The sequence below is a fragment of the Moschus berezovskii genome, chromosome 10 (assembly GCF_049115385.1).
Source record: "Moschus berezovskii isolate FMDL1 chromosome 10, NW_MosBer_1.0, whole genome shotgun sequence".
Taxonomy (NCBI): domain Eukaryota; kingdom Metazoa; phylum Chordata; class Mammalia; order Artiodactyla; family Moschidae; genus Moschus; species Moschus berezovskii.
In genome coordinates, this window is record NC_142469.1 from 34,932,763 (window position 1) to 34,953,571 (window position 20,809).

The 20,809-nt window shown below is 36.9% G+C and overlaps 1 protein-coding gene across 3 annotated transcripts in view; it reads left to right on the forward strand.

Moving 5' to 3' along the window:
• TBC1D32 (TBC1 domain family member 32) overlaps positions 1-20,809 on the forward strand; it is a 204,523-nt gene that overhangs the window by 83,545 nt on the left and 100,169 nt on the right. For all 3 annotated transcript variants that reach the window (XM_055432983.2, XM_055432982.2, XM_055432984.2), the window contains 3 exons: positions 509-627; positions 7,527-7,643; positions 14,819-14,907. In XM_055432983.2, the coding sequence (XP_055288958.2) occupies positions 509-627; positions 7,527-7,643; positions 14,819-14,907 (325 nt within the window). The remainder of the gene's footprint in view (positions 1-508; positions 628-7,526; positions 7,644-14,818; positions 14,908-20,809) is intronic.

The following is a 20,809-nucleotide window of genomic DNA, read 5'->3' on the forward strand; positions in this document are numbered from 1 at the left end:
TTTGAAGACTGTATAGAACCAAAAGTTGTATGAAATAGAGAACTGTTCTAAGCATATGGAAATACAAAAGGATAGTTACATTAGAGAAAGAGAACACATGTACACTCTTCGGTTGCTTATGGTGCCTCCTGATACCTCCTTCCAGGCTGCATTTCACTGTTAGCTCATTTACAGAGTAATGTGTAAACTTTTTTGCTTTTTTTCAAGAAAACATGCTGAGAGAGATTATTGACTAAAGGATTAAAAACTGGGACTCAAAATTCAGTCCTCTAGGGGAATAGTTTTGAGAGTTTAGTCATTACATAATTTAGTCATTGCATAGTTTTATCATAAGCAAATATTAACAATATCAGCACTAGTTTCTACCAAGGTTAGAGGTTATTTCTTATACAGCATTCAAGTATTTCTTTTGTCATTGTGGAACAATCTTGTCAGAAGGATAATTACGTCTTTCCACCACAATCCAAAGAAGTAATATACTATAAATATGATGTAAAATTCTTCTTAGGGTTTATTACTGCACTTATAACTGAATTATGGGCCAATCTGGAATGTGGAAGAGATGATGTTAGAGTAACCCATCCAAGATCTACTCCAGTGGACCCTATTGACCAAAGCTGTCAAAAGGTAAGAAATGATTCATCTAATAATGTATAGATTTTAGGTATCTCTCAAATTGCTTCATCCAGACTTTAATCTATACTCAGTTAAAACCAGCAGCCTTTCCTAAGTTGGTCCTTTCCCTCCTTTCTTTCATTTCTGACTTTGTGTTTTTAAAATAAACTTATAAAAGACAGAAATACCAGTGTTCCTTGGGAATTGTCTTGCAAGGACATTCTTTTTTTATGATATTCCTACTATATTTTATACTATAATTTTCTCAATAAATATTATAGACATCAGACAAAAAAATAAACGTGGACTTAAAGGAACTAGAAAAAGAACAAGCAAACCTAGATGTCCATAGAAGGAAAGAAATGATAAAAATTGAAACAGAAATAGAGAGTAAAAGTGAAAATAGAAAAAGAACAAGCAAACCCAGATGTAATAGAAGGAAAGAAATAATAAAATTGAAACAGAACTAGAGACTAAAAAAACAATAGAAAAGATCAGTAAAACTAAGAGCTGATTTTTTGAAAAGATAAACAAAATTAATAAACCTTTAGCTAGACTTCTCAAAAAGAGGACCCAAATTGATTGGAAATGAAAAAGAAGTTACAACCAGTATCACAGAAATAATGATATTACTATGGACAATTATATGCCAATTAAGTGGACAACCTAGAAGAAATTGTATATTTCTAGGATTTTACCCATCTTTCAAGATTAAATCAGGAATACAGAATGTGAACAGGCAGATGACCAGTAATGAAATTGAATCAGTAATTTTTAAAAGACTCCCAACAGACAAAAATCCAGGATCAGATGGCTTCACAGGTGAATTATATCAGACATTTAAAAAATTAATCCTTCTCCTTCTCAAACTATTCCAGGTTTGAGATAAAGGAATATTTCAGAATTCAGTCTGTGAGACCCATATCACCCTGATTCAGAAACAAGACTGTGAAAAAAAAAATAGAAGCCAGTATCACTGAAGGTAGTTGCAAAAATCCTCGATAAAATGCTAACAAATCAAATTCAACCATACACGAAAAGGGTCATACACCATGATCAAGTGGATTTATCCCAGGGTTACAAGGATGGTTCAACATCTGCAAATTAGTTGGTGTGATATTCTACATTAATAATTGAAGGATAAAAATCACATCATCTCAGTAGATACAGAAAGAGCTTTTGACAAAATTCAACATTTATGAAACTTAACATTCACCGATGTATGAATGGATAAAGAAAATGTGGTATAGGTATAAAATGAAATATTACTCAGCTATAGAATAAAATGAAATCTTGCCATTTGTGACATGAATAGACCCAGAAAGTATTATACTAATCAAGGAAAGTCAGATGGAGAAAGAGAAATACCATATGATTTCATTTATATGTGGATTCTAGGTTTTGGGGGGATTTAATTTTATTGTCATTTAAATTTTAGGAAACAGTGACATAGCTTCCATATGTAGAGAGGTTCGTTTAAAAGTTTTAGTCCAGTTTGTCCTTCCTTCTCTCTATAGAGGGAAGCTTTGCTTTTGCTGTATGCTAGACAATAGCCCTACATAGCTATGCAAATTTAAATTAAAAGTAAAAGTAAAAATTCAGTCTCAATTACATTAATCATATCTTACGTGCTTATCTGTAGTCACATGTAGCTAGTGACTATCATATTTACAGTTTAGAACATAAAATTTCTATCACCACAGAAAATTTTATTAAACAGCCAGGTCTGTGGTGAAGCTGTTAAATAGTGTCTGGAGATTATTTATTTTGTAGTGAGTAATCTTAGCCTGTAAATAAGAGGATGCAATTAGTTCTGCTATCAATTTTTTTATTATGTCTTTGACCAAGACACTTCACTTCTCTGGTCCTCAAGTTTTCTCATCTATTAAATGAGAAATTGAATTAAACTATTCTTTCAATTATCTCAGTGTTCTGATTTTTGTGAAAATTCTTTTTTTTTTTTCCTTTTTTAAAATTTATTGATTTTTAGATTGAAGGATAATTGTTTTACAGATTTGTGCTGGTTTCTGCCAAACATCAACCTGAATCAGCCATCGGTATACATATGTCCCTTTCCTTTGAATCTTCCCCCCACTTCACTCCCCATCCCACCCCTTTAGGTTGTTACAGAGCCCTGGTTTCAGTTCCCTGAGTCATACAGCAAATTCCCATTGGCTTTCTATTTTACATATATTAATGGAAGTGTCCATGTTACTCTCTCCATAGATCCCACCCTCTCCTTACTCACTGCCCCCCATCCCCATGCCCATAAGTCTGTTTTCCATGTCTGTGATTCCATTGCTGCCCTGCAAATAATTGCATCAGTACCATAATTCTATATTCCGTATTTATATTAGTATATGATATTTGTTTTCTCTTTCTGACTGACTTCATTCTATTTAATAGGCTCTAGGTTCATTCACCTCATTTGAATTGACCCAAATAGATTCCTTTTTATCAGTTCAGTTCAGTCACTCAGCCGTGTCCGACTCTCCGCGACTCCATGAATCACAGCACGCCAGGCCTCCCTGTCCATCACCAACTCCCAGAGTTCACTCAAACTCATGTCCATAGAGTCAGTGATACCATCCAGCCATCTCATTCTCTGTCGTCCCCTTCTCCTCCTGCCCCCAACCTTTCCCAGCATCACAGCCTTTTCCAGTGAGTCAACTCGTCACATGAGGTGGCCAAAGTATTGGAGTTTCAGCTTTAGCATCAGTCCTTCCAATGAACACCCAGGATTGATCTCCTTTAGAATGGACTGGTTGGATCTCTTTGCAGTCCAAAGGACTCTCAAGAGTCTTCTCCAGCACCACAGTTCAAAAGCATCAATTCTTCGGTGATCAGCTTTCTTCACAGTCCAAGTCTCACATCCATACATGACCACGGGAAAAACCATAGCCTTGACTAGACGGACCTTGGTTGGCAAAGTAAAATCTCTGCTTTTTAATATACTATCTAGGTTGGTCATAACTTTCCTTCCAAGGAGTAAGCATCTTTTAATTTCATGGCTGCAATCAGCATCTGCAGTGATTTTGGAGCCAAAAAAAACAAAAGTCTGACACTGTTTCCACTGTTTCCCCATCTATTTCCCATGAAGTGATGGGACCAGATGCCATGATCTTTGTTTTCTGAATGTTGAGCTTCAAGCCAACCTTTTCACTCTCCTCTTTCACTTTCTTCAAGAGGCTTTTGTGTTCCTCTTCACTTTCTGCCATAAGGCTGGTGTCATCTGCATATCTGAGGTTATTGATATTTCTCCCAGCAATCTTGATTCCATTTGTGCTTCTTCCAGCCCAGCCTTCCTCTTGATGTACTCTGCATAGAAGTTAAATAAGCAGGGTGACAATATAAAGCCTTGACGTACTCATTTTCCTATTTGGAACCAGTGTGTTGTTCCATGTCCAGTTCTAACAGTTGCTTCCTGACCTGCATACAGGTTTCTCAAGAGGCAGGTCAGGTGGTCTGGTATTCCCATCTCTTTCAGAATTTTCCACAGTTTATTGTGATTCACACAGTCAAAGGCTTTGGCATAGTCAATGAAGCAGAAATAGATGTTTCTCTGGAACTCTCTTGCTTTCTCCATGATCCAGTGGATGTTGGCAATTTGATCTCTGGTGCCTCTGCCTTTTCTAAAACCTGTTATATTCCGTTGTATATATGTACCACAGCTTATTTACTCATTGATTTGTCAGTGGACATCTAGGTTGCGTCCATGTACTAGCTATCATAAATAGTGCCACAGTGAACCTTGGGGTACATGTGTCTTTTTCAATTTTGGTTTCCTCAGGGTATATGCTTAGTAGTGGGATTGCTGGGTCATGTAGTGGCTTTGTTCCTGGTTTTTTTTAAGGAATCTCCATGTTGATTTCCATAGTGGCTGTATCATTTTACACTACCACCGACAGTGCAAGACTGTTCCCTTTTCTCCACACCCTCTCCAGCATTTATTGTTTGTAAACTTTTTGACAATGGCCATTCTGACCAGTATGAAATGATATCTCATCATAGTTTGATTTGCATTTCTCTAATAATGAGCGATGTTGAGCATCTTTTCATGTGTTTGTTATCCATCTGTATATTTTCTTTGGAGAAATGTCTATTTAGGTCTTTTTCCTACTTTTTCTTTGGGTGTTTTTCTGATATTGACTTGTATGAGCTGCTTGTATATTTTGGAAATTAATCCTTTGTCTGTTGTCTCATTTGCTATTATTTTCTCCCATTCTGAGGGTTGTCTTTTCACCTTGCTTATAGTTTCCTTTGCTGTGCAAAAGCTTTTAAGTTTAGCTTGGTCCCACTGTTTATTTTTGTTTTTATTTCTATTACTGTAGGAGGTAGATCATAGAGGATCTTGGTGTGATTTATGTCTCAGAGTGTTCTGCCTATGTTTTCCTCTAAGAGTTTTATAGTTTGTGATCTTACATTTAGGTATTTAATCCATTTTGAGTTTATATTTGTGTATGGTGTTAGGAAGTGTTCTAATTTCATTCTTTTACACATGAGCTGTCCAGTTTTCCCAGCAACACTTATTGAAGAGGCTATCTTTGCCCCAATGTATATTCTTGCCTCCTTTGTCAAAATTAAGGTAACCTTAGGTGTGTGGATTTATCTCTGGGGATTCTGTCTTGTTGCATTGGTCTGTATTTCTGTTTTTGTGTCAGATCATACTCTCTTGATGACTGTAGTTTCATAGTATAGTCTGAAGTTAGGAAGGTTGATTCCTCCCAGCTCCATTCTACTTTTCAAGATTGCTTTGGCTATTCGGGGTCTTTTGTGCTTCCATATGAACTGTGAAATTTTTTGTCCTATTTTTGTGAAAAGTGCCATTGGTAATTTGATAGGGAGCTCATCGAATCTGTAGATTGCATTTGGTAGTATAATCAGTTTTTATTTTAGTGAAAATTCTTTATGTGTTTGATCTTCAAAATTTCTGAAACTGGTGAACATTTTAAACTGGCAAGAGGAAAACTTAATAGTTACAAATAAGTGCAATTAATAGAATAAAAACTAAATATACAAATATTAACAGAATATAGGGCTTCTAGATGTAGATAGACTTAATAAGAAAGCCTTCTAGAAAAAATGTGGCAAAGTTTTGAAAGCTTATAAAGTAACATAATGAGTCAATGGGAGGGTTAGAGTGAGCTCCTTAGTAGAATAAGAAAAGTTTGTATATGTGGCAGTCACTTGAAGGAGACTGCAGGCAGATTTGATTGACTGCAGTGATGACTTCAGGCTGAGGAAACTTAATGGCAACTGAGGCTTTTGAGACTGAAGAGAAGAAAAGTGTCAATAAAGTGCCTTGAAAGTCATGCTAAGGACTTTAGATCTGATGTTTAGTAAAGGGCAACCACTGCATACTTTTGCACAGGGCATCCAAAGAATGAGCTGTGCCTGAGAAAAACATTTAGATTCTTGTCAATGAGAGAAGTGCAGGAGCTTAAAGTTTTCATGGAGAGATTAACTTGGTAAAATTGCATGAGAAAATGAGCTGATTTTGATAGTAAAAGCCATAGCTTTTTCTAATTCAGTTCAGTTCAGTTCAGTCGCTCAATCGTGTCCGACTCTCCGCGACCCCATGAATCACAGCACACCAGGCCTCCCTGTCCATCACCAAGTCCCGGAGTTCACTCAAACTCATGTCCATCGAGTCAGTGATGCCATCCAGCCATCTCATTCTCTGTCGTCTCCTTCTCCTCCCGCCCCCAATCCTTCCCAGCATCAGAGTCTTTTGCAGTGAGTCAACTCATCGCGTGAGGTGGCCAAAGTATTGGAGTTTCAGCTTTAGCATCAGTCCTTTCAATGAACACCCAGGATTGATCTCATTTAGAATGGACTGGTTGGATCTCCTTGCAGTACACGGGACTCTCAAGAGTCTTCTCCAGCACCAAAGTTCAAAAGCATCAATCCTTCGGCGATCAGCTTTCTTCACAGTCCAACTCTCACATCCATACATGACCACGGGAAAAACCATAGCCTTGACTAGATGGACCTTTGTTGGCAAAGTAAAATCTCTGCTTTTTAATATACTATCTAGGTTGGTCATAACTTTCCTTCTAAGGAGTAAGCGTCTTTTAATTTCATGGCAGCAATCAGCATCCACAGTGATTTTGGAGCCCCAAAAAATAACGTCTGACACTGTTTCCACTGTTTCCCCATCTATTTCCCATGAAGTGATGGGACCAGATGCCATGTTCTTTGTTTTCTGAATGTTGAGTTTCAAGCCAACCTTTTCACTCTCCTCTTTCACTTTCCTCAAGAGGCTTTTGAGTTCCTCTTCACTTTCTGCCATAAGGGTGGTGTCATCTGCATATCTGAGGTTATTGATATTTCTCCCAGCAATCTTGATTCCAGCTTGTGCTTCCTCCAGCCCAGTGTTCCTCATGATGTACTCTGCATATAAGTTAAATAAGCAGGGTGACAATATACAACCTTGATGTACTCCTTTTCTTTTTACTGTAATTATTAATAGATTACTTGAATTTCCAGTGAATGTATCAACAGTTAAAGGCTGAAGATAGCCTTGTGACCTGAGTGCTGTGACATATAGAATTTGTTATCTTGCTCCAGAGCCCTGAAGTATTATATTTTCTTACACATCAGATATAACAATGCAAAGAATGAGAAAAATGTATCATTTCATTTTTGTCAGGACCAAACTGTCAGTGATACATGATATTTTATAACATTTTCCAACTCTCAGTTATATTTTCTTATAGTTTTTATGCATTGTCAGTACATAGATTATTGTTGATATTAACTATTTTTTACTTATCATAGAAGCATATATTTCAGTTATATGGGTTGATTAGGCTTATTTGAAAAACTCCCATTTGCATTAATGACTCTTCAGTGGATGTGATTGAGAAAAATAATGAACCATTTGAACAGTTATTTTTCTTCCCATGTAGTCTTTTCTAGCACTGGTGAACCTGTTATCTTATCCTGCTATTTTTGAGCTGGTTGGCAATCAATGTCTTCCTAATAAAGCAGAATATTCTCTTCGTGAAGTCCCAACAAGTGTTATTGTAAGTTATTTTCTTTTAATCTTTCACTTTTATAGTGCTACTTTTTAAGATGTGTAGTAAAAATGCAATGTAACAGAAAAAATATGGTACAATAAATCACGTTTGAAAACCTATTTATTTACCTATAAGTGAAAGTGAAGTCACTCAGTTGTGTCTGACTCTTTGCGACCCCATGGACTGTCGCCTACCAGGCTCCTCAGTCCATGGAATTTTCCAGGCAAGAGTACTGGAGTGGGTTGCCATTTCCTTCTCCAGTATAGAATGTTAGTTTCCAAATAATCTATAAACAGAATCTTTGATCCTGGCTGTCTAAAAATTGTGGCACCTACTGAAATAACAAGGTTAACATGAGTTTGAGTAAGCTCTGGGAGTTGGTGATGGACAGGGAAGCCTGGCGTGCTGCAGTCCATGGGATCTCAAAGAGTTGGACATGACTAAGTGACTGATGCCGGGAGGGATTGGGGGCAAGAGGAGAAGGGAATGACAGAGAATGAGATGGCTGGATGGCATCACCGACTCGATGGACATGAGTTTGAGTGAACTCCGGGAGTTGGTGATGGACAGGGAGGCCTGGCGTGCTGTGATTCATGGGGTCGCGGAGAGTCGGACATGACTGAGCGACTAACTGAAAGGTTTCCCAAATAGGGAAGAGATCCAGCATATATAAAAGTTAATGTATTAATTATTTTTAGGTAACTTATGTTATTACTCACACAATTATTGCTCCTTCATTGACTAAGATAATTAGGAATAAATTGTATCTAAAGAGTCCAATACGTTTTCTGCTTATATTTTAAAAAATCTATGTATTACTGCCCTATGAGGGCAGTATATGCATATTTATTTAATTTGAAACTTATTTTATATTCATATTTCAAAATGGGTAACTTATTTTAATCATTCAAGTTTATTTAGTTCCTCATCTTTTGTTAAATTTATGAATTAAACACCCATTTGTATTTAAATACAAATTAAATATGTGTATATATGCATTATTAACTGGAGGAGGGCATGGCAACCCACTCCAGTATTCTTGCCTGGAGAATCCCCATTAACTGAGGAGTTTGGCAGGCTACAGTCCATGGGGTCACAAAGAGTCGGACACGACTGAGTGACTAAGCACACACAAGCATGCATTATTAAGGAATCATTTAATTCTGAAATCCCAATCATTGCATTTATCTTTTGGTCACTTTGCCCTGTGTGTTGTTTTTCTTATATCATTTTGACATTTTGAATTCTTCTAATTCTTATTGACCCCAAACATTTTATTTTTAAGAATTTGCTCTACTTTGGAAAGTTTTTGATGATTTATATGAATGAAATACAAATAAAATATTTTTCTGTTTAAACTTTTAGATTCTTGAAGTGTCCCAATTTTAGTTTATACTTACTTTTATCTTGGCACTTCTTGAGAAGTTTTATAATTAACCATTTATCTACCTGTCTTCCCTACTACACTGTGAGGACCTGAAAGCGAGTAGAATATCTTGGTCATATTTACATCTAGTAATAACTGGATGGCATCACCAACTCTGTGGACATGGGTTTGAATGAACTCCGGGAGTTGGAGATGGACAGGGAGGCCTGGCATGCTGTGATTCATGGGGTCGCAGAGAGTCGGACCCAACTGAGCAACTGAACTGAACTGAACTGACTGAATAACTGGATAGTAGATATCCAGTGAATGGATTTTGAAAGTATTTCTAATATTATTGCCTTTATTGAAATCTGTTATGGAACACAAGTATTATATTTATATTAAGACTATGTTAGTTTAGACCTTCATTTCTTGTCTAGATTACTCCAGTGATATGTTAACTGTTTTTTCTTCCAATCTTAGCTCATAAATTATCCTCACAATGATCCTTTAAAAGTGAAAGCCAGATGCAGTCATTCTGTTTGTTTCCTTATCCCCTTTGTATCCATACACAGTCCATGCTCCTTCATATTATCTAATATCTAGTATAGTCTGTATAGAAGTTTCCTCTGTTGTGTCAAAGATGTCTTTGTTTTTTTTCAGTTTCTCAAGTCATGATCCAAACAAGGTCCACATGTTGCATTCAGTCATTATATCCTTTTCAGTCTTTTTCTAAAACATTTTCCTCTTTTTTGTTTCCATGCAGTTAACTAATTGGAGAAACTAGGCTACTTTTGCTATGAGTTATACTAATTGTTTCATTAAGAGATGTGAAATGGTGATTCAAGTCTGTCATTCTTTTTTGTATTTAACTGAAATTATTTAATAAAGGGAATCCTGAAATACATTTCTTTCAATAATAGCAAATTAAATGCGTGATATTTTAATTTGCAGAGTAATAAATTTGTGTTCTAGTAATCTGTAAAATTGAAAGGACTGATGCTAAAGCTGAAACTCCAATACTTTGGCCACCTCATGCAACGAGTTGACTCACTGCAAAAGACTCTGATGCTGGGAAGGATTGGGAGCGGGAGGAGAAGGGGACGACAGAGAATGAGATGGCTGGATGGCATCACTGACTCGATGGACATGAGTTTGAGTGAACTCCGGGACTTGGTGATGGACAGGGAGGCCTGGCGTGCTGTGATTCATGGGGTCGGAAAGAGTGGGACACGACTGAGCGACTGAACTGAACTGAACTGAATCTGTAAAAGGGAGGTTTTATGATGGTTATTATCATTATGAACTTATGGATTTTACACATATATTTCAACTCAGTGCAGTCATTATTGCTTTTGATGGTCAAAATATTCTTTGTCTACTGACTCCTTTTGTTATTTGGTATTTTTCTGTATTGATTTATTTGAGAGGATATTCCAGGCTCATTGTATATATTTTCTGGTTTAGGCTTTCTCCTCTTCTGTTTCAAATATCCCTTTGTCTTTTTCTTACAAGAACACTTGTCATTAGATTTAGGGCCTAGTTACCTAATCCAAGATGATCTTACCTCTATTCTTAGTTACCTCTGCAAAGACCCTTTTTCTCAGTAGGGTAACAATCAGATTTTTGAGATTAGAGCACAGACATGCTTTTTCAGGGATAGTTACCATTCAACTCACCACACCGCCAGAATGACATTTTCATCTACCTCTTGTCTATAGACTGAATGTTTGTATACACACAAATTCATTTATTGAAACTTCATTCCCAGTATGATGATATTTGGAGGTGGGGTCTTTAAGGGGTGAAGTGAAGTAAAAGTCGCTCAGTCATGTCTGACACCTTGTGACCCCATGGATTATACAGTCCATGGAATTCTCCAGGCCAGATTACTGGAGTGGGTAGCCATCCCTTTCTCCAGGGGATCTTCCCAACTTAGCGATTCAACCCAGGTCTCCCACATTGTAGGCAGATTCCTTACCAGCTGAGCCACAGGGAAGCCCTTTAAGGGGTGAATAGTGCCTAAAAAAAAAAAATACCCTTGCCCCTTCTGCCATCTGAGGACACAGCAAAAAATGACTGTCTTTGAGCTAGAAAATAGATCCTCATCAGACACAAAATATGGCAACTTCTCAGCCTCCAGAAATGTGAGAAATAAACTTCTGTTGTTTCTAAACCACCCAGTCTATGGAATTTTATTATAGTGTCCAGAATGGACTAAGACATTCCCTTCTTTGCAAAAGTACAAGGAAGGACTTTTAATAGACTGAATTTTGCTTATAGATGTTCATGGACTAACTAGTTGCAAGCTGCTCCTAATAATGCAAGTATGGGAATATTGGCATTATGGTTGATCTGTTCTTTACCCTTCACTTGGCCCTTTCTTTAGTAAAAGGCATCAAATAGCACAAACACAAGCTTTGGGACAATTGTAAACACAGTAGGCACTCAAACAAATGTTGATTTATAGAAAATGAATATTCTTCTTTGTTTTTCCAGTCTTGGTTTCATTCTGGCTTACTTGGTCATTTAACGTATTCTCAAGCTAGACAATGTGCTTTAAAAAAAAAAAAAATACAGAGTTTCTGACTCCTTTTTGCGAGTCCCAAGCCTTACTTGCACTAATTTGTTACTGGAAAGCTACTGCTTATTTTAGGAAACATTGCTTTCTTGACACCCATTTTGCTTAGAAACTGAATTTCTCCATAAGGCAGACTTCTCAGGAGTTTCCTTTTCTTCCCTAAGTGGTGATCCATCAATATAATCCTCTTTGAAGAAGAATTCATTTACTGTAACATTTGTTCTCTGAAAAACACATTATCATTGATAGATTGCTGCAGTTAGCTTATTGGAAATACATTGTCTATCCTGTATTCTTACAGTATCTAGTACTTAGATTCAGAGCTAAAACTTTGGAACCATGAAGTGTCAAGTATTGTTTTGAAACAAGGAGTATCTAGTGAGAAATGGAGTATTTCCTGCTATATCAGTAAACAAGGATGTCACAGGCATCAGTGATTCTGGGCCTTCAAAGGTGAATTCCTGAACCCTGAGGGCACTCAGGAGGAGAAAAATACCTTAGTGATATCAGGCAGCCATTAGGGTCCAGCCATTCCCTGTGGTGAGCACTAAAGTACTCAGGATATGAACTCAGGATACTGGCCCTAGGATAGCTGTTCAGTTCAGTTTAGTCGCTCAGTCGTGTCCAACTCTTTGCGACCCCATGAATCACAGCACGCCAGGCCTCTCTGTCCACCACCAACTCCTGGAGTTCACCCAAACTCATATGCATTGAGTTGGTGATGCCATCCAGCCATCTCATCCTCTGTCGTCCCCTTCTCCTGCCACCAATCCCTCCCAGCATCAGAGTCTTTTCCAGTGAGTCAACTCTTTGCATCAGGTGGTCAAAGTATTGGAGTTTCAGATTTAGCATCAGTCCTTCCAATGAACACTCAGGACTGATCTCCCTTAAGATGGACTGGTTGGATCTCCTTGCAGTCCTAGGGACTCTCAGGAGTCTTCTCCAGCGCCACAGTTCAAAAGAATCAATTCTTTGGCGATCAGCTTTCTTCACAGTCCAATTCTCACATCCATACATGACCATTGGAAAAACCATAGCCTTGACTAGACGGACCTTTGTTGGCAAAGTAATGTCTCTGCTTTTTAATATGCTGTCTAGGTTGGTCAAGTAGGATAGCTGAGATGCTAATAAAAGGAATGATCTCTGTGAGTCCAGAGTCTTGTATCTTTCCATACATAGAAAAGTGCTAAATTCCTTAACTTGGGATGTTATGCCCTGAGTCCGGTCTCCCCATACTGGTAGAATAAGACACTCGCAGCAATGTAAAAGCAAGAATAGGGTTTATTTCTAGCTCGAGTTAGGGCTCATGCCTCCTCCAGCGCAGTGGAGTGGGACAAGAGCCCCGAGCCCAGGTCACAGTGGTTTTTATAGTCTCAGGTTACATAAGCACCTATTTCTGTTCAAAAGATCAAGCTGGCAGAAGCTCATTGGCCAGTTCATGCACGCGCGGAAGCTCATTGGCCAGTTTATACGTGCGAGGGTTTTCTCTGGGGGATTTCCCTTTTTCTTCTGATTGCCCCAATTTTGGCACTGGCGGGATTTTTCTAGGGAGGAGTTTCTTAATTTTGGCGCCGGCGGGATCTTCTTAGAGAGGAGTTTCTGTGAACTTAGCCTCCACCCTGTCTCCAGGAAATTGAAACTTAGGCCTAAGCAAGGTCTCAGGCATATCCTGGCTACTCAGATGTTAGGGCTCCTAACAGGGATAACTGGTTTTCTTTAATTCACAAAGATGTTCAGACTACCTGCCTTTTGTTGCAAACTTCTATATAACCTTACCTGCCTTTTGTTGCAAACTTCTATATAACCTGACTCACACCCTGCCCCACTGCCCTCCACCCCAGAGCAGTTTTCTCAGGGTTTCTTGAGATGTTGCCTCTTGAGCTTAAGTCCTAAAAATTTACATTTAATGAAACATAACTCTCAACTTAAAGCTTGTGACTATTTTTAAGTCAACACTTGCTAAGAAGCAGACAACAATGACAGATTTTTAAAGATAGCAATTCTTTCATTCTTCATTGTTAGGCAGTTTATTTAATATTTGCTGATTGTAAATTCTTGTGCTCATATTATTTACACATTTTTCAAGATATCTGTGGAATGGTAAATGCCTTCCTAAGTGTTCCATGTAAGCATTTCAATTTGTAAGTTTATTAAAAATCCTGTATTTACTGTGTCTTGTTTATTATTTTTCAGATGTGATTTTTAAGTCCATTATTTCCTCCTTCTTATAGACTTATTTCCTGACCTCTTAAGTTATTTCATATGTTTGTGCTATTATCTACATTGACCTCAGTAAATATTATGTGACTTTATTCCCTAGTATAATCTTCCTCTTTTGCCATATTGGTTACAGAAGTATCTTGAATTTAAACTCATGGAATGTAGGAAGTTTGTCGGTCAGGAAAATGAGCAATGAGAGAGAAAGGTATTTGTCTATGAATAAATCTGTTAGGCCTAAACCGAAAGATATACACAAAAGTCAGACATTTATAGAAAGAAAGCCTTTTAGAGAATACTCAAAATTTTGTGTTGGGCTTTTATTGTCATTGCTTGGGACAGCTGATGGCACCTAGGCATCAAGTTCTCTCTGCATCGGTGTTTTAAAAACTGATGGTTACCCATTGCAACAACTTTGGGAAGCTTTTACAAGGATGTTAATGCCAGAATCCTACCCTCAGGAATAGTGAGGTAATTGCTCTGGGGTAGAGCCTGGGCAGCTGTTTACTTTTTTAAGTTCCATAGGGTTGTGTTCAGGGTTGGAAACCACTGATTTACATGAGAAGAAGATATCTATTAACAAAATCTCAAACAGTTCCAGATAAAACTAAATCCACTGTTCATGCTTCACATTTATAGAGTTAAAATTTGTTTTTGAAAGTAGTTTACATTTTTAGCATTTTAAACAGTATTAAACTGGATACAGTAAGTTGCTCACACAATACCAAAGTGGGATATAAATTAATGATTCTCCTTTTTGGCTAAACTTTCGATTCATTTCAGGAATGTTTACAAGTCTTAATGTCCATATCACACCCAGACCAATTAATTTAGAATCTCTAGGGGTGAGACTCAGCTATTAATTAAAAAAAAAAATCCCTTTTTTAAATGACTCTCTACATTCAAATGTAAAGCTCCGTACATTCACATGTCAAGCACAAATCTAAATATTTGTCAATTTGATTTTCTTTAAATGGTTTCAGCCAAGTACAGTCTAACTCTAAGACTGTTTTTTAGGATATTATTGACAGACTTATGATTTTGAATTCTGAAGCCAAGATTCGTTCTTTATTCAACTACGAGCAATCACACGTCTTTGGTCTAAGGTAAGATGCTGAATTTCACTTGATGTTTTCTGTGTTGTAAAAATAGTTGAACATATGTTCTATATTTATAATATTTAGAATAATTTTATAATATTTAAATTTCTATATTTAAAATTTTATAATATTTATGATATTTGATAATATTTAAAATTATTTTATAATATTTAGAATGATTTTTAAAGCATTTTTAAAGGTAATTTGTCTTCTGTAATATTACAGAGTAAATTATAGTCATTAGATTTTTTACAGTATAGCCTTTGCTGCATTTAGGTTCTGTATTATCACTTTTGCTTGATTTATTAGAGGCATTTTGTGTACTATTCAGTTTTCTCAGGAGTCAGCTGGGGCTTCCCTGCATTGGTATCGTAGCCACACATTCCGGGAAACAAACTCACTCAGAAGGACAATGCAGATAATGGAGTGCAGTTTATTACACCTGTGGTCCCAAGGCAGAGCCTCCTCCTAGCTAAGGAAACTGACTGACTTTTGTGAAAATCTTACATATCTTAAGTGTACTGCTCAAGCCCGCATCCCAAATTCCTTAAACCTAGCCTGGAAAATGTTAAAGGGAGATACAATCAGGTTACAGCCATGATTCATAATCAGAAGGGTCAGCTGGTTATACACTGTAGCCTACACCAATGGGTGCCATAAAGATTACAATGGTGATTGACTGTATAGGAGATTACTACATTCTTTTTGGCGACAGGAAATCTTGGTATGGAATCTGGTGTTTATCAGTCCAGGATGCTAGTTCGGCTGTAGGTATGTTATCCCCATGGCTACCAGGCACATAGTCCAAAGCTCACTGAAAGTGCAAGATGGAGTTTTCTTCTTTTTCAAGGTGGAGTTCAGCTCGGCCTGTTCCTTTCCTCACTTAGAATTGGGTTGAATTCCTGCCAAAATGTGGTCTTTTTAAAAAGAGGCCTAGAAATGGATGATATCTTGCCCAGATTTAGCTCCTCAGTATTTATCATACTCTTTAACCCAAGGTTTAAATATTTTCTGGTTGAATTTATACTCCTTAACATTTAAAAGCAGCTGAATTAAAGAAATTTTAACTTTCATAGGTTCATGATTTCCTTTCGACTAGCAAAGTAACTTTTTCAAGTATGGTGGAGGGGGTCAGTGAGAATGTTCTACCTAAGAAGTAAAGCAATTACTTTTCTAAAATTAGAATTCTCTAATGGTAGTATATAAGTCTTAAACCTGTTTAAAAATTACATTCATTAATAGCTGAGCTTCATTTTTGGACTTTCTAGTTCAAAGAAGGTAGAAAAAAAAGATACAGCTATTATACTTTTTTGGGTAGTGCGCTCTTTATCTCAAAATGTGTTTTCACATTCAATTTTAACTTTCTGTGAAGAGCATCAGATAATCACATAGCAAGCAGTGATGAGGATTTCTGGGGAAATCATACCAGTAGATCCTCCTTTTGCATAGCAAGTATTTTTCTGAGTTTTCTAATTGTAGACCATAGATTTTGGCCTCTTCCTATTAATACATTGGATGAATTTTTTTCTGTATGTTTCCTTTCTTTTATAAGGTAATATTTCCCTCTGATATTCTGGCTAAATTTTTAGCAGTAGGATTTTAAGTCACGTAAAAATCAATCTAAGAAGTAAAATGCTCCTGAGGATAAAGTATATTGATGTGCGTGTGTGTGCTTTCTTATGTTTAAATGGAGTCATTCTCTCCTACATGAAAAAAATTTGCCATTCCATTGTTGATACATGTAATAACCATCTATATAGTGGTCAGCAATATGGAGTCAGACTGCCTGCTGTTTACTAGTTGTGTGTTTACTAGATCTCTTGGACTGCAAAAAAGATCCAACCAATCCATCCTAAAGGAAATCAGTCCTAAATATTCATTGGAAAGACTGATGTTGAAGCTGAAACTCCAATACTTTGGCCACCTGATGCAAAGAGCTGACTCATTTGAAAAGACCCTGATGCTGGGAAAGATTGAAGGCAGGAGGAAAAGAGGATGACAGGATGAGATAGTTGGATGGCATCACCGACTTGATGGACATGAGTTTGAGTGAACTCTGGGAGTTGGTGATGGACAGAGAGGACTGGCGTGCTGCGATTCATGGGGTCACAAGAGTCAGATACGACTGAGCGACTGAACTGAACTGAGAGTGTGGTCTCAGTTACCCATGTATAAAATGAGGATAATTGTATATTTCCTCATAGAGTTACCCTGAGACTTACGTATGAAAAATTAGAGGGCATAGCAGTGCTTGACACATAGAAAGCACTATGAAAATGTTAGTAATAGATATAGAGAAGCAGTGCTTCTAGTGTTTCTTCATGTCTGTCTACTTGCTCTATACTATTTTTTATTTTTACTTAGGAAATAAATTTTAACTTCATTTCTTCATTATCTCTGTAGTCTTCTAGATGCCGCCAGATAATATGCTATTTATAATGTCAGCATTCAAACAACTTTTTGAAGAAAAATTCATATTTTAATTGTATGTTCCTTTTAACAAATTTTTCTTTGACAAGAAGTTTATTTCATTGTATTTTAAAGTCCATCCTTATAATACTCAGTTACGTTTTTAAGTTATGCATCTCAAGTTAGTTTGTTTTCATTTTTCTACTGATTCCATCTAGCATTGGTCACTGAGGTCCAATGGTGATAACTTAAATCATAGCTTCAGTCAGTCAGTCAGTTCAGTCGCTCAGTTGTGTCCGACTTTTTGTGACCCCATGAATCACAGCATGCCAGGCCTCCCTGTCCATCACCAACTCCCAGAATTCACTCAAACTCACGTCCATCGAGTCGGTGACGCCATCCAGCCATCTCATTCTCTGTCGTCCCCTTCTCCTCTTGCCCCCAATCCCTCCCAGCATCAAAGTCTAGTATTATATAAATCCTGTTTCTTTGTATTTGGGATTTTTGCCTGTATCATTTTTTCTCACTCCCACAATTTTTTGGTTTGTTTCTAATTGTACCATTCCCTTCAGTACATCATCTTATTAATGTGTTTGATTTCTCTGTTTAGCATTGCTTTCTTCCATTCACTTTTTTTCCCCTTGCTTCAAAAATCTAGACTAGCATAATGATAAGTTTTATACAATTTCTTTAGGTTTTCCACAGCACTTAGATAAGGCTAACTTGGGACTTAGGGAAATGTGGATTTACACTTTCAGTAGCATCACATCCTGTTTAAGTTTCTGAATTTTTATTTGCCAAGGTCTTCTTATAAGTCTTATATTGTAAATAACTAATACTCAAGAAGGTTGCTCCTTTGATTAGCTCTCCTATCCTCTTTGTTTCCACATCAACAGTGTGCAGACTTGCCTTTACATGTCCCAGTTTATACTGAAATGAAGCAAAACACGTGCACAAAGAAACTTCTCTTGATATCATGTCTCTCTGCAGTCACTGTCCTATTTCTTTTCCTCTTGCAGCAAAACATATCTGCACAAACTGTCCCCGCTTGCTCACCTCTGTTTACTCCTCAGCCCACTTAAGATTTGACATTGACTTGTACAGCTCTGTCAGAGCTGCACATCCTGTTCATCTCAAAGTCACTTGCAACTTCTATGCTGATGAATATAGTGGATTCTATATTCTCATCTTGCTGTAAGCAAGACATTGACATAATGGGACATTTCTTTCTATGTGAGAGTTCTTTTACCTTCTGTGATAGCACATACTCCTATAGCTGCATTTTCTTCTCCTTTTCATTTTCGAGGCCACCTCTGATTGATAGAATGCTCAGGACTTGGTCCTGAATCTACTTTTTTCCTTTATACTCTACCCCTAGTTCATTCACTTATGCCTTTGCCTTTTAGTACATCTGTATGCCAGTGGATGCTCCAGTTGTTATCCCCAATGTAAACCATTATTCTGAGCTACCAGACTCATTGAGTCATCTTAATTTTCTTTGCATTTCAAAAAATAATTTGTCTTTATTATAAAGAAATTAACCAATGCAGGTAATTAAATATAATAAATGAAATTCCTTCTAACTCTGAAAGTGACATTATCAACATTGAGGAAAATCATTCTAGATGTCTTTCTATGCATATACAGACAGAAGAATAGATATGTGGAAATAGTTTATAAAAATGGAATCATTGTTTCCATTTAAAATTCAAAATGAATTTCATAGAAAAGAAAAAGAAACCCTAGTGAGACAGAATTGCTGAATTTCAAATAGCTGTCTTTTCACTTGAGAGGTAATTATATCCCCAGCATTTCCTCTAAGGTTAAGAAAAAAGATTATGTAAAATATTTCAAGTGGTCTGAGCATTATATCTCACTTTTATAAAGTATTGATTGACTCTCTGCTGTAAAAAAGCTGAGGACTTTAATGTTCTCATTGACTTGGCCTCCCAGCTTCCTTGTATTCACCTATGTTAGAAGGATGTACTCTTGCAATTTCGAGTCAGAGACTCTGCTTTTCTCTCTACTCAGGAAGGAAATGAAGCTGATCTGGGTTTCTTGTAGTGACCTAAGATGAGCAATACTTTTCATATTTGACTACAGAGTAAGATTTAAAAAATTTTAGTTTTCTATTTGCTTAGCGAGTTTTTTTTAAATTTTTATTTAATAAATGGTACAAAGCACAATGCCAAAAACATTAAGTTAAAATTTCACCAAATGAAAAAATTCTATAGAATACACAGTTGTAAAAAGCTACATTAAGTTATTTTACAACTGCCTCAGGCTGCAAAAAGAAAAAAAACCCAATGCCATTCCTAAGTTATCCTTCTCTCAAAATAATGCCATTTATGTTATAAACCATGAGCACCCCATCAAAAGACGGGAACTGCTTTTGTTAATTCATATATATATATATATATATGAGTGTATCACTTTGCTATACACCTGAAACAAACACAACACTGTAAATGAAATATAGTACAATATAAAATAAAAATAAGTAACAGACCTTTGGGGCTTTACACAGAGTTAGAGTTCCTATCAGAGGGATAACAGCACCACAGCTGTACTGAATCCTCATGAAGGAGGCACACGAATGACTGGATTACAAGAGTTACAGGAATGAGAGCTGCTCACTTCCCAGAAACTACAGCTCACAGAAAACCAACAAAGGCACGAGATACAGACCATTCACTTATGAATGCGTAAAACTCAAGAAAGTCCACATTATTCCTATAACATGTTGAAAGTGCTTCAGAATTCACACAATACTAATTTTCTTTTGGTTCTGGTTAAATTATATATACCAGTTTATCACAAATGGTAAAATCTGTAACTCTGTTCAAAGTTTTAAAAGATTACTTAAGAATGGTTTCTTGTATTTCTATGCCACCTTTATAGTTCTGGTTTCTCATTTCTTAATTAGTAAATTCAGCATGCAGGTTCTATCCCAGGCTAATTTATACACTTCCAGAAGGAACAGCCTCTTGAATCCACAGAGTGTTGAGGTGGGGAGCCCCCAACCACGTCAGATTCATTTCACATATGATAATATACATGTTTCAATGGCATTCTCCCAAATCATCCCACCCTTGCCCTCTCCCACAGAGTCCAAAAGACTGCTCCACACATCCGTGTCTCTGCTGTTGTCTTGTATACAGGGTTATCGTTATCCTCTTGCTATATTTTATATATATGTGTTAGTATACTGTATTGATGTTTTCTTTCTGGCTTACTTCACTCTGTATAATAGGCTCCAGTTTCATCCACCTCATTAGAACTAATTCAAATGTATTCTTTTTAATTGCTGAGTAGTACTCCATTGTGTAAATATTTTTTTTTTAAACTTGGAAGACATTCACATTTATATTTACTTTCCTGAATTGCCAGCTGTGCATATGTTGTTGTTCAGTCACTCAGTTGTGTATGACTCTTTGCGACCCCATGGACTGCAGCACACCAGGCTTCCCTGTCCTTCACCATCTCCCAGAGTTTGCTC